Consider the following 14,389-nt stretch of genomic DNA (forward strand, 5'->3'; position numbering starts at 1 on the left):
GAGAGAAGGGGGGTGGTGAACAACACTGGAATTTTTTTTTTTTAAGATTTTATTTATTTACCTGACAGAGACACAGCGAGAGAGGGAACACAGGCAGGGGGAGTGGGAGAGGGAGAAGCAGGCTTCCTGTGGAGCAGGGAGCCCGATGCGGGGCTCAATCCCAGGACCCTGGGATCATGACCTGAGCCGAAGGCAGACGTTAACGACTGAGCCACCCAGGTGCCCCAACAACACTGGAATTTAAAATTTCCCTTTTTGGCAGTTCAACTTTCTAAAATGAGAAATATCCTGTTTGTCTTGTATTCACCTATATTTGCCTAATGGACTTGAAAAGTAGAAAGGAATCTAGGTCTTACTAGTTTTCAGGCTTTTAATTCTTAACTAAGAATATACCCTGCTTCACTTCTTTCTTTTCCATAATCATGTGGGCCCAGTAATATAAAACTTCTCACTTGTGTAAATGGCATATGTGCAATCTGAAGAGAATTGGCAGTAGTTTTAGGGGTGATAGAATGGAAAGGGTTTTTGATAGCACTTTGTTACAGAGTGCTATTTGCATAGCATTGTAGCCAAGCAAAAATTTAAGTGGTTTTAAAACCAGTTCCTGTAATTGCCCTATAAAATATAGCTATATAAAAGATGTCTATAATAGTGCTTATTTAATTTTGTCCCCTCATTACGTTAAGATACAGATACTGTTTTTAAGATAAGATACTATTTCTCTTACACTGGTTTGAGCTCTTTTATAGTGGAGTTCAGAACCCATGTGGGTGTAACTGTATGGGTTGAAATCTGTACCACAAACTTTAACAATTTTTTACTTGTCTTCCCATCTATCTGTCTGTACCAAATAGTATTCCAACTGGAGAAGTATTGTGTTTCTAACATGATGTTTTGCTTTACAGAATTCAATTCGCCATAATCTGTCCCTACACAGCAAGTTCATTCGTGTGCAGAATGAAGGAACTGGAAAAAGTTCTTGGTGGATGCTCAATCCAGAGGGAGGCAAGAGTGGAAAATCCCCCCGGAGAAGAGCTGCTTCCATGGACAACAACAGTAAATTTGCTAAGAGCCGGGGCCGGGCTGCTAAGAAAAAAGCATCCCTCCAGGCTGGCCAGGAGGGTGCTGGGGACAGCCCAGGATCTCAGTTTTCAAAGTGGCCTGCAAGCCCTGGCTCTCACAGCAATGATGACTTTGATAACTGGAGTACATTTCGCCCTCGAACTAGCTCGAATGCTAGTACTATTAGTGGGAGACTTTCTCCCATTATGACCGAACAGGATGATCTTGGAGATGGGGATGTGCATTCTATGGTGTACCCACCATCTGCTGCAAAGATGGCTTCTACTCTACCCAGTCTGTCTGAGATAAGCAATCCTGAAAATATGGAAAATCTTTTGGATAATCTCAACCTTCTCTCATCGCCAACGCCATTAACTGTTTCAACCCAGTCTTCACCTGGCACCATGATGCAGCAGACACCATGCTACTCATTTGCACCGCCAAACACCAGTCTGAATTCACCCAGCCCAAACTACCAAAAATATACATACGGCCAGTCCAGCATGAGCCCTTTGCCCCAGATGCCTATGCAAACACTTCAGGACAACAAATCGAGCTATGGAGGTATGAATCAGTATAACTGTGCACCGGGACTCTTGAAGGAGTTGCTTACTTCTGACTCTCCTCCCCATAATGATATTATGACAGCAGTTGATCCTGGGGTCGCCCAACCCAACAGCCGGGTCCTTGGTCAGAATGTGTTGATGGGCCCTAATTCGGTCATGTCGACCTATGGCAGCCAGGCATCTCATAACAAAATGATGAACCCCAGCTCCCACACCCACCCTGGCCATACCCAGCCAACATCTGCAGTTAATGGGCGTGCCTTGCCCCACGCGGTCAACACCATGCCCCACACCTCGGGTATGAACCGTTTGGCCCCAGTGAAGACAGCTTTACAAGTGCCTCTGTCCCACCCCATGCAGATGAACACCCTAGGGGCCTATTCCTCAGTGAGCAGCTGCAATGGCTATGGCAGGATGGGCATTCTCCACCAGGAGAAGCTCCCCAGTGACTTGGATGGCATGTTTATTGAGCGCTTGGACTGTGACATGGAGTCCATCATTCGGAACGACCTCATGGATGGAGATACTTTGGATTTTAACTTTGACAATGTGTTGCCCAACCAAAGCTTCCCGCACAGCGTCAAGACGACGACACATAGCTGGGTGTCAGGCTAAGAGTGAGTTAGTGAACAGGTAAGATCACCCCAATGTCAAAAGACCTTCTGAAGCCAGAGCTTAAAATAGAGGAACACAGTAACTTGCCATATATCTTCCATAGTTGCGACTTTTCTGATGTCAGCTGCCTGTTCCTTGCCGAGAGGCATCTTTTATCATGCGTTCTCTGCCCCTTTTGCAGCTCATAAATTTTTTTTTTTGAGCTTAAGCATAAGGAAGCTTCCTTTGACTGCTTTAAAGATTTTCTTTTGACAGTTAGATGGCTGCATCTTTTTAGTAGCTCTTCAATAAATGAATATGTTTGATACAAATCAAATACTGCAGTTTTGTTTTGTTTTTTTTTTAAATAGAATTTTCCCCCATTGAATGATTTTGGAGCTGTTTGAGAAAGCTCCCCCCCGCCCAAGTATATCTGTCACTCTAATATGTTAAATTGAATTGATTTTAATTTGGCTGTATTTTCATTGTGTGTTTTTTCTAGGCTACACTTAAAAGTACTTCAGATTGTCTGACAGCAGGAACTGAGAGAAGCAGTCCAAAGATGTCCTTCACCCCTCCTTTTCGTTTCTTGATTTAAAAAAAAAAAAGAAAAAAAAAAAGCATTTCTTTTTTCCTTTCGTCAGACTTGGCAGCGAAGACACTTTTCCTGTACAGGATGTTTGCCCGATGTTTGCAGGTTATGTGCTGCTGTAGATAAGGACTGTGCCATTGGAAATTTTCATTACAATGAAGTGCCAAACTCACTACACCATATAATTGCAGAAAAGACGTCGGATCCTGGTGTGCTTTCAAGTTTTGTACATAAGCAGTAGCTACGGAATTGTATTTGTGTGTTTTTGTTTTTGTTTTTGTTTTTTTAATATCCATTTGGTCCAAGGAAAGTTTATACTCTTTTTGTAATACTGTGATGGTCTCATGTCTTTGATAAGTTAAACTTTTGTTTGTACTACCTGTGTTCTGCTGAACAGACGAACCACAGAGAACCAAGCTCTCCATCCTGCGCCTCCATGGAACAGCTTTGGGCCTGTTCACACAACCACACAATTCACATGAGAACCAATAGCCTGTTATCAGTCTGCTGAATTCATGGACTTGTCAAACACCTTTGGGGGAAAAACAGATTAAATGCCAGCCTTGTACAGGTCTTTTCTATTTTTTTGTTTGTTTATTTTGTTATTTGCAAATTTGTACAAACATTTAAATGGTTCTAATTTCCAGATAAATGATTTTTGATGTTATCGTTGGGACTTGAGATCATTTTTGGAATAGATACTGAACTGTAATGTTTTCTTAAAACTAGAGTCTACTTTGTTACATAGTCTGCTTGTAAATTTGTGGAATCCCAGATATTTGAGGCAGCATCCATAATTTTCATTTTGTATTTCTAACTGGATTAGTACTAATTTTATACGTGTTTAACTGGTTTGTACACTTTGGGATGCTACTCGGTGTTGTTCCTGACTAATCTTAAAATCATTGTAATTAGTACTTGCATACTCAACGTTTCTGGCTCTGTTTTGGCAGGAGGGCGGTGTATAGTTATGGACATTTTGCGTTTCATGTGTAGGAGAACTTAATACGTTTTTTATGTGTGTATTTGAAAGAAATTCCATCTGCTCCTATTATCCCGTGAACTGAGTACGTCGCAGAGCATTGAGTCCTCTGATAGATGCCTGTGTGCTGTGTTGTGTCAGTTACTCCCGAGGGGCCTCGTGATGTTTGTGGATCAGAAAGGGAGTCCTGCATCTAAAACCATGCTCCTCTCTCAAAACTGGGAGTTTTGATTAACTCAACCTTTTTGAGTTGAGCTTCAGCAAATGTTTCCCTTCGTACTTCTGTGCTCTTATTTGTGGAGGTGGAGGTGGAGGTTGGTTTTGTACATCTGCCTCGAAGGATTATGTTAAGACTCACACTTCATCCCTCTGTCCCTTCTGTCCTGCAGATTACGTAGCACACTGTGGAAATTTAGGTGGAAAGAGGAAAATTTAAAATAGGACTTTACTAATTTGCAGAATGCTTTGTGTCCCTGAGTGCAGATGGCTACCAAAGGGAACTAGAGCTTGTTTAAAGATTGGGGCAATTAATTTGAAAACCCGACAAACCAGCTGTAAGTTGCATATTTGAATTTATTTTAAAAGCTCTCAGTGTAAATTAAAAATTGGAGAATTTCTTTAGCCTTTAGCAACCTAAACTATAATTCTGCATCATGTTTTAATATTTTGCAATTACCTCTAACTAACAGACCAGGTTAATTGGCTTTGTGCCCCTCAGTATTTTCAAGTCATGTGGAATGCCCTAAGTCAGCACAATAAAAGGAGCAGGTGTATGAAAATGTTCCTCTTGCCTTCTTGAGAAGGCTTTGATTTCTTTCTGTGTACTTAGCCTGGATCACACTTGCTTTGTCTTGCATGTGAATTGCGGATCTGTTGGCTTGGTTTTTCCTACATGTTTAACAAGAACACAAGTGTTCTTGAAAGATTTCCTATAGGAGGCCAGCTCTGTTGTAAAGCTTCCCACTGTGACTTCTGCTATTTTGAAAATTCATTAAATAGCCTCCTCTCCAACTATCTTCACTGTTGGCCACTCCAAAATATGTCTGGTTTTGGAAACTCTTGTTCCTCTAAGCAGTGCCTTCTGCATATGTGATAGAACTTGTCGGTGCCAGAGTCCTCGGGTTCCCATTCCTGTTGCCATGCTCACCTTCTTTCCTCCTCTCATGCCCTCACACGACGAGCCTGAGAGCCCCCCCCCCATTTGTTCATTAAAGAGGCAACTACAGCTGAAATCGCTCTTAAAATCTTACTACATCCTAGAGTAACTTTTTAAAAAGATGTTTCTTCCTCCTGAGTCTGTGTAAATATCTTTTTTTTTTTTCCCCTTCAGATTTCTCCTTGTGTTGAGATTCTGACATGAATCTTGGGTATCTCTCTGGGGTACAGTGAAGTCCAGTGAAAGACACCTTGTCTATTTTGAAAACAAACATTATGTGACCTCTGGTATTTCTTTTTCTGTACGAATACTGACTTTCTGGAGTAATTAGTATATCAGTTATTGTACATGATTGCTTTGTGAAATGTGCAAATGATATCACCTATGCAGCCTTGTTTGATTTATTTCCTCTGGTTTGTACTGTTATTAAAAGCATATTGTATTATAGAGCTATTCTGATATTTTAAATATAAAATATTGTTTCCGTAATATAGATGTATGGAATATATTTAGGTAATAGATGCATTACTTGCAAAGTTCCGCTTCAACAAACTGACAGAGTCTAAATTAATTAGCATATATTGTATCCCAGTGGGCAGTAAATCAATGGAACGTACCAAGAAGAGAAGAAGGATGCTTAAAACGGGGGAAAAAAAGTTTTCCAAAGTTATACAATTTGGACTTGTCCAACTGCTGGGTATATGTTACCAACACCCCTCTCCTCCCCCAGACTTACTTGAAATTCTCACATTCAGCTCTTAAGAGTGCTTAATTTATAACTGACTTTTAAATGAGAAGTTTCTCTTGTGGTTTTGGTTTGGGAGTAATCATTCATTAAAAAATGCAATGTGGTTTATGCAAACAAAACAGCCTTGCATTACTCTTGGCCTCCTCCTTGAGGGTGGTGCGCACAGCCTGGCAGTGTGGCCAGGGGAGTCCTGTCAGGACGCGGCCGTGCCCTCCTGCATTTCACTACTCGAGTTCAGTAACAGCGCGGATTCCATGTTCCTGTTCCGATACTCTCTGAGAAGTGCCTGATGATGCTGATGTACTTACAGACACAAGAACAATCTTTGCTATTATTGTATAAAGCCATAAATGTACATAAATTATGTTTAAATGGTTTGGTGTCTTTCTTTCCTAATTGTGCAGAATAAGCTCTTTATTAGTGGTTTTCTTTTTTAATATTTAGGTTGAGTCAAACCTTGTGAGCCACAGTGCCATGGTGTCTTCAAATCTGGTATTTCTCTTGGTGGGGGTGGGGGGAGGGCAGGGAGGGGCAACTCTAAAGAGTTGAAGCCCCAAGAGTTGAACAAGTAAAATTCTTGATAATAAATGACCTCGGAGTACTTCATCTTTGGAATGTTTGAAAACTACATCCTGTATAGTAATTCCTAGGCATATTAAATCTCATGTCGGAATAGACTGTGCTAAAGTAAAAACTGAAGGGCAAGTTAGGAGAGTCCTGGCCAGGAGGGTGCCGAGCAGGCACTGGCTTGGGTGCGGGGAGCAGTGGCTCCCGGGGCCACACGTGGCTCCTGTCCCCACCTTACACTCCTTGCTGAAGGGGGAGGATTGTGTCCTCCTTTAAGTGGCCACGGATTGGAGGTTTATATGTTTGCTTTATTCAGAAGATGCCTGAGGAATGAGCTAGGATTAGATTAACATGGTTAAAATGCATTTTGAAACCAGGACAAAGTGTGGTCTCCTTGCTCCTGACTCATTTACAAGGCAAGTGAATGAATGAGAGTAGCAACAAGGAGATAGGTTATTCTGATGTTTATGTGTTTAGACACCAGAAGGTCAGTCCAGCTTTCAGGGTTGGTTGGTTTGTTTCCCTTCTAGCAAATAGAACCCTTCCTTTAAAAACACATGATAGTCGGAAAGCCCAGAGTGTAGAACAGATAAAAGCATTTACTCCCAGGCCCTGGGGCTCCTGCACAGATCACTTTGGGAAAACTGATCTAGCCCAAATGCAGAGAAGTGCCCTGATGGTGCTGTCAGAACTCAAGCCAGCAGTCTCCTTTCATAACCCTCCGTGCGTATACACAAAATCCTGCATCTTGTGTCGTTTATTGAGACCAGTTCCCAAGTTTTAACATCACTTGATGAGAGGAAGCGATGCAGCAGGAAGATTCCCCGGATGGATCTCAGGGCTGGAGCTCAGTGCTTAACGTAAAAGGAGAAACTTCTCAGGCCGTACATAGCCCCCGCTGTGAGCAGACCGCTGATGGTAAAATCAGGATGTGTACCTAGGATTGTTTCTTGACCAGTGAACCTGCCACCCTGAAGGACTTTGCCTCAGCTATTGTCTCGTCATGTTTGAGCTGGCCCCTGGCTGTGCTGTGCTAGGTAAAGGTACACTGGTTGGAGTGGTTAGGTAGGTGGAGGGCTGCTCTGAGAGATGTATCGTGCTAAGTGGCAGTGTCTGAGTTAGATGCCATCACATGCGCGTTGAACTTTTGATCTGCTTGTGCTCATTACAGGCCCCTGAGCCTGCAGCCGGGTTGGACCGTGACCTCCAGAATGGGGGTGTAGTCACGGCAGGTGTCTTACTCCAATTTGCTATTTCATTATTTTGGTGTAAAAAATGGGTGGGGGCGTCTGGGTGTCTCAGTCAGGATCTCAGGGTCGTGGGGTCGGGCTCCGCACTCAGTGCAGAGTCTGCTGGAGATTTTTCCCTCCCTCTCCCTCCCCTTCTGCTCCTCTCCCTGCTCGCTCTCACTAAATCTTTTAAAAAGTTTACACTGGTGATAACATACATGGAGTCTAGATGTTTTCCAGTTCTTTAAACTGGAAAATGACATTTCCCGTGGAACGGAAAGGAAGGTACGTATGCTGGTGTAAGAAAAGAAAGAAGGCGGCGAGTCCCATCAGCAGTGGGGGATACATCAGAAAACCAGATGTGAAACGACAGCTGTGGTGCGAGCTGAAGGTGTCTGGAGCCCTTGGAGGAAGCTACAGAGTGGCACGGGCATCCAGAAGCTTGAGAACTTATAGTTACTGTGGGTGGCTGGTGGGGGGAGGCTGTGCGGATGCCTGGCTTTGGCAGTATGGCTGCGAGGGGGGAAGCTCCACATTGAGAATCCATTCGTCTGTTCTAAGAAAGGGAAGGAAAGGAGATTGGCGCCAACTTTTCTTAGCTGATTGGTGGCAGGATTCTGTCTTCTCCCAGTCCCCTGTGAATTCAAAGGCCTAATGAAATTTCTTGGCATTAGTAAGTACCTTTACCGTGTTTCTGTCTTCCAAAAGTGCAAGTCTTGTTTGCACTGGAAACCACTGGTAGAAAGTAAGGATTTACATCCTCCAGGAAGAAAGAGGGCGACTTTGTGAGGGCTCAGATATTCATTCTTTACCTCTCATTCCTTCCATGAGCTCCAGTCCCCCACCAGCCAACTTCTCAGAATTCGCAGAGAACTTAAAAGTTGCAGATGGGGCGCGGCTCAGTTGGTTAAGCGACTGCCTTCGGCTCAGGTCATGATCCCGGAGTCCCAGGATCGAGTCCCGCATCGGGCTCTCTGCTCAGCAGGGAGCCTGCTTCTCCCTCTGACCTTCCCCCCTCTCATGTGCTCTCTCTCTCTCACTCTCTCTCTCAAACAAATAAATAAAATCTTTAAAAAAAAAAAAGTTGCAGATGGTAGCCTGGGAGCCATGTTGGGTACTTGTACTGCTAGAGTTTCTGCAAACATTTTTGGGGTTGTAACCATAGGAAAATGGCTGCCCCCACTGAGATGAGCTTTGTTGAGACAGCTGCTTAGAATAGGGCTCACAGTGGACCATTTTAAACCAGAGTTTTCTTTCTCTCTGATGCGTTGGGATAAAGCGGGGGTCTGTTCTGCACTTCAGTGCTTGTTTGCAGATTGAGAGCAGAGATGCCCATTCCTTGTTTGTGCTGGTGTGAGGGACGCTTGGTAGGCTTGCGGAGTGTGATCTGCTCTGCTGCTTGGGAAGCGATTGCTTCACAGATAAGGAGAGTGGAGGATACCTTCTACTACCTGCCTCCCAGGTTTGATGTGAGGATTAGAGGATGAGGTAATGTCTGTAGATGGCTTCCTGTGTCCGGGAGAAAGACCTTGTACGTGTGAGTTGGTGTCACTGTAGGTAATAGTAGGCTTTGGGGATGTGTTTGCTTAATGGGGCTTTTGGGCGGTCAGCATTTCCTGCAGAATGAGTGGGAGAGCCACTTGGTTCATTTCCATCTTTGCTCTGCATTCTTATTTGCACTCTTCCATCTTTTACGCAGAGGAGTGCGGACAGTTGGCCAGACCGATACTCCCAAGGGAGTCAGTAGGCCTTTCTTTTCTTGGTAACTTGAGAAATAGTAAGTAAGTTGTAAACCTGTTATGTGCCCAATCCAAACTAGTTGTGATACTGGTCTTTAAGAAGTTTCCCATGGTCCCATACTAAAAGAAAATTGAGAGACCTTTAGGCTGCTTGACCTTGGCTTCACCCCAGTCATGTTTTCCCAGTAGACTGTGGAGGACGCCAATTCCCTGTGTTCTTTTTAGACCGTCCTTCTTTGTGATAGGGAGAGGGGAGGGCAGGAAAAGCCTGATGTGGAGGCCACAGTGAGGTATTGGAGCCTGAACCTCCCGTTCGTGAGAAGTGCTTACGTTTGCAGGGATTCTGAGAGCTGATTTTTTTTTTTTTTTTAAGAGAGGGAGTGGGGGGAGGGGCAGAGGGAGAGGAAGAGAGAGAAAAGCAGGCTCCACTTCCAGAGCCTGATGTGGGGCTTGATCTCATGCTTAACTGACAGCCACCCAGATGCCCCATTGAGAGCCAATTTTAAATACCACCAGTATTTACAATTAAATTAGGTAAACTTATAAGTAAGTTGTAAGTTATATTAAGAAAAACAAGGGTAGTAAGTGCTCAAAACGCATCACTAATGAGTTTCATCCTAACGTACTACATTGTACTCTTGTCTGCTCTTGAGGTATGTATGTGGCTTTTGTCTGGTGGGAATATTTCATGGCGTGCTACTGCTCCGCTGAAGCCGAACAGTTTCAGTTGAATGAACGTAATTTGAATGAAGGTAAGAAATAGTTTAACAGTAAGTCATATCAGTTAAATTTACTGAGAAAATACATTTATTGAGAAAAGAGTCTGTTGGGATGCAAGTCCATTTATCTAATCCAGGCTGAATCGCTGTCATATGTTGGCACCAGATAAAAGAGTTTGGCAAAAGTCAATGAGAGCATTTTGTGGGAATCAATTGGCCCGATAGAATTTACAATAGAGAGTGTGGTATATTTTCTTATTTGTAAATTGTATGCTACACATCCTTCACGGCAGTAAATTCATAATAAACTTAAGTACATCCAGGTATCCAAAGAGCAGGTTAAATATTGACCAGCACACCATTGACAGCGTAATGAAGGCGCTAGAGGACTGGCAGTTTGGGTGGTCTAGAACAAACAGAGTGGAGATAGGGGAGACAGAACAGGAAGTTGTGGTGAGGCTCAGGGTGTGGTCGGGGCACTGGGTGACTGAGTGGCCATGGGGTACGGGCCCTAAGGGGGAAGAGGTCTGGGGAAGATGAGGCCTGGCGGTTGCGTGGGGCATGCACATTAGACTTCAGAGCCAATGGCAGCAGGACCTGGGGCACAGAGGAAGTTTCAAATTCAAGTGCCAGAGCCTTTAGTCTGGGGGAGAAACCAGGAGGCACGTGGCAGCTGGTTATCGTGACCAGGAAGGGTACACAATAGAGTAACCGGATAACGCATCAGCAGAGGTTTTTTTTAACCTTGCCGGTGGAAGAAAAAGGTTCTGGAGTTGGAAGTGGAATGCGAAAGGACACCACTTCCACTTTTGAGACTCATCAAGGTGTGTCACTTAGGGATCTACATACTGACGTGAGTGGGGGAATGACCCGTGTCAAGACCCCATCCCAATGCCTGGCATCCAGAAGGGGCCCCCGAAATTGGGAATGACCAAACATTCTGGTTTGCCCGAGAGAGGCTTGGGCACTTTGCCCGGCATAATTGTTAATGCTGCTCTTATCATTCTGAAGGGCTCAGGTTTGGGTGGTTAATTATATGTTCACTATACGTGGATAACCGCTGTTGGGTTTCTACTTCCTGGAGCCCTCCCTGCACAATGGATGTACCGAGAGTTGCCTGTGGGTGAGAGCACTCAGGGCCCCCTGGAAGAAGCTGCCTTGGGCTGGAGGGTCGTTGTTTAATCCCAGGCCTATGAGGTTTTTCCCAGCCGCCTTTCCAGCGTTTTCATATGCTGGAAGATTTGTTTATCGGGATTGTCTTTCTCCTTTCCTTAACCGAGGTACAGCTCAACGCCTTCCCTACTCTTCAGTCCCGCCGCAGCCTCTCCTCAGAGGAGTTACTTGAACAGGTGGGTCAGCTGAGTTTCAGGGCTCCTTTTCCCAAGATGCACCCGTGGCTGTGTTGAGCTCTAGCTAAATAATAATCCTCCGTAGTCTCCCAAGGCAGCCCTGTAACCATCCTCCAGAGAAGCTCGGAGCCAGGCCTAACTGACTTGGGTCATCACCAAGCTCCCAGTGAGCCTAAAGCAGCTGGACACTTGACCACTGGACACAGCCAAAGGCATTCTTTGTTGAGCCAGGCTGCGTCTGCCAACATTCCAACAAATTAAAAGCAGACCAGGAAGCCCAAGGTATTTTGACAGGTCTGGAACTGCTATTGGCGCTCTTAAACCGAGGAAAGCTCAAAGGCGGGAGAAGGGATAGGACCAATGATGGAAGACCTGTGAGAGATCATTGGCTTTCCTTGCAGCCAGTGGTCCCCCCATGTTGCAAAACCCTGCCTTTCCGTATAGCTTTTGTCTGGGCTCAGGGGACAGAGCCAGTTCCTCATGTTTATCACCCCCCTCCAAAACTGCCGTTAAGAGTACCAGTGCATCTGATTACTGCCACCCCGGGAAGGGTTAGCAGGTCTGCAGCTACAGGTCGTGCCAATCCTGTGCCAGTTTAGAAAAAAGGTGTGTGTGTGGGGGGCAACTGTTCACCCTTAGTTGCTGATGTGTTTTCACAGAACCTCCCTTGAAAAAGACATAAACGCTGCCATTTGTAATTTTTGTCTTAAAAAGTGTTGCTGTGGGATTGGGTGGCTTCTGCTTCTCCCCTACCAAATGGAATTGGATAAAATACGTGGATTTTTGCATCCTGATTTTTAAGAATATTATTGTGAAATTAATTTGAAGTCTTCAAATATTTTTTGAAATAAAATATTTTGAAAGGAAGGTAATTTTCTTCTTTACAAGACAAAAAGTTATTCCTACTTCAGGTCATCACATCTAACCAAACCAAGACTTGGTAAAAAGGAGACATTTCCTGAAGTCTGGCAATTTTGTTTAGAAATACTGTTGAAGTTGTGATAAGACATACCCTGAATAGACAATGTCATTTATTCCTGTAAATGTATCTTATGAGATCTCAAAATTCTTCAAGCCCTATGGGCTATACCTTAAATTAGTGTTATCTTTAAGGTTCCAGTTCCCTTCTGACTCCGTTTTCTGTCTTGAATAATTGATAGTCTGTTAAAAGCATGAATAATTTTCAAAAACCCTGGCTAGGACAGGCTGGAAGCATTTAACAGCTGTATGGAATCTCATGTAACCATCATGTGCCTTTTTTTTTTTTTTTTTGGAAACAACAATTGTCCTTGTCTTTTGTAAGAAAATCACATGATTCAAAAAATAGATGACTAGCAATAATTCTGCTGTCACTTGGTTACTGGCAGGAGTAGGGATAGGGAGGAAGATACAAGAAAAATGCATTCTTGGATCTTGCAGCCACACCAATCTGCAAACCTTCCTGGAGTAAAGAATTTCCTTTGTCATTTCTGGGTAACTAAAAAAAGGCTTCGGAATGTTTCCAGGACTGGGCACTCTGTTGTGTAATACTTTTGGAGTCTGAGTTTACCTTCCTTTGCTCAAAGAGTTGGCTCGAAACCCAGCCATGTACCCCCTCCTGAATCTGAGTGTCGGAGAAACTGATAGGAATTGAGTGAATGAAAATTCAGTCTTTATTATGGACGATAATACTCCCTCTGGGGTTAGAATTTCTTAATGTATTTGACAGCAAAAAGAAGTTTGAATCAGCAGCGGACCCCAAAGATGCTGGTCGACCAAGTGTCTTGAAATGAAGCATGCCTTTGTCTCAGTTGTCCCTGTGTGGGAAGAGAGCTGCAGGTACCTGTGTCACAACCTGAGCGACAGGGGAGGCCTTCTGCCATCTTTTGGATTCCGGAGAATAAAAGTCCCAAATGCGAAATGTTTGAAAGCAGCAGGGCTAGTCATTGACCTACACAAGGAAAGTGTTGGAATTGAATATTTCTTTGCAACATGAGCCAATGTTTTTTTTTCTCAGGACAGTTCTAAGACTTGTGGAGGAAAAACTATAATTAAGAAAAGTGGATGGGTTATTAGGAAAGGCTTTCTATTCAGAAGGTTTTGTGAGTTTAGTAGCACTTAGCATTTGCAATGCTTTCTGTCGAAGGATACCAAGCACCTGCCAATGTAAAGAGCAGAGGGGCACCTGGTTGGCTCAGTCGGCAGAGTGTGCAACTCTTGATCTCGGGGTTTGAGTTCGAGTGTCCATGTTGGGTATAGAGATTACTCGAAAATAAAAGTAAAAGCAGAGCGAACCCACTCTAGGTGAACCACAGACTAGGGAAAAATGTCCCCTGGGTCGGGGAGTTGTGTTACTGGAGACCCTGAGGGAACCTGCCAACGTGAGACACAGTGTTTCTCAAAGTGGGAGCTACTACTAACTGTGGGCAACAGAATTATTTGGGAACATCTGTAGACATGCCACGTCCAGGGCTCCTCCCAGACCTATGGGTTCGGAATCTGCAATAGGAGTTACGATGGCTGAGAAATCCGCATTTTAACTATTCCAGGTGATTTTTATGAACAGTGATGTTTAAAAACGGCCACCAGTCTATGGAGGTACTAATAACATTTACTGCTATTCATTCATCCGTCCGATGATTAAATATCTACTGAGCACCTGCTGTGTTCCAGGCCTTCTCAGAGGGCTAGGGGTACCCTGTATGAGGAACAGGACGGGACAGACCCATTAGCCACCCTCCTGAGGCTCGGCGTCTCCTACCCTCCTCAGCTGTGGAGTGAGGTTTACTCTACCAGAAAGATGTCATGAAGTATTCTTTAAAAATAGGCTACTTGGGTCAGATAAATACTGGGCTGATAACAGACCCTGAAACTCGAAATCCATCAAAGGCTTTTATCTGCCTACTGTGCTGGTGAGTGCTGAATATACGGGCTGACTAGAGTGGGCCCCTGTTCTCCAGGTGCTTATGAGTTGAGGCTTGGTTTGGCTTCTCACCAGCATGAGGCTCAATCCCTGAATAACGCTGTGGAGTGGCTTTTAAGCAGCTTGAGCCAAGAGGCAGACCTGGAAACACAACCGATTTGATCCAGAGGGGCCACATGACTGA

General features: G+C 44.2%; 1 protein-coding gene across 1 annotated transcript in view; it reads left to right on the forward strand.

The window, feature by feature from the left end:
- Nucleotides 1-6,187, forward strand: part of FOXO1 (forkhead box O1) — a 92,604-nt gene extending 86,417 nt beyond the window's left edge. Inside the window, exons 2-3 of the mRNA XM_027588680.2 lie at nucleotides 906-2,261; nucleotides 2,725-6,187. Of these exons, the coding sequence (XP_027444481.1) occupies nucleotides 906-2,243 (1,338 nt within the window). The 3' untranslated portion in view covers nucleotides 2,244-2,261; nucleotides 2,725-6,187. The remainder of the gene's footprint in view (nucleotides 1-905; nucleotides 2,262-2,724) is intronic.
- The last annotated feature ends 8,202 nt before the right edge of the window (nucleotides 6,188-14,389 follow it).

This window comes from Zalophus californianus, chromosome 3 (genome assembly GCF_009762305.2).
Source record: "Zalophus californianus isolate mZalCal1 chromosome 3, mZalCal1.pri.v2, whole genome shotgun sequence".
NCBI classification, from domain to species: Eukaryota; Metazoa; Chordata; class Mammalia; order Carnivora; family Otariidae; genus Zalophus; species Zalophus californianus.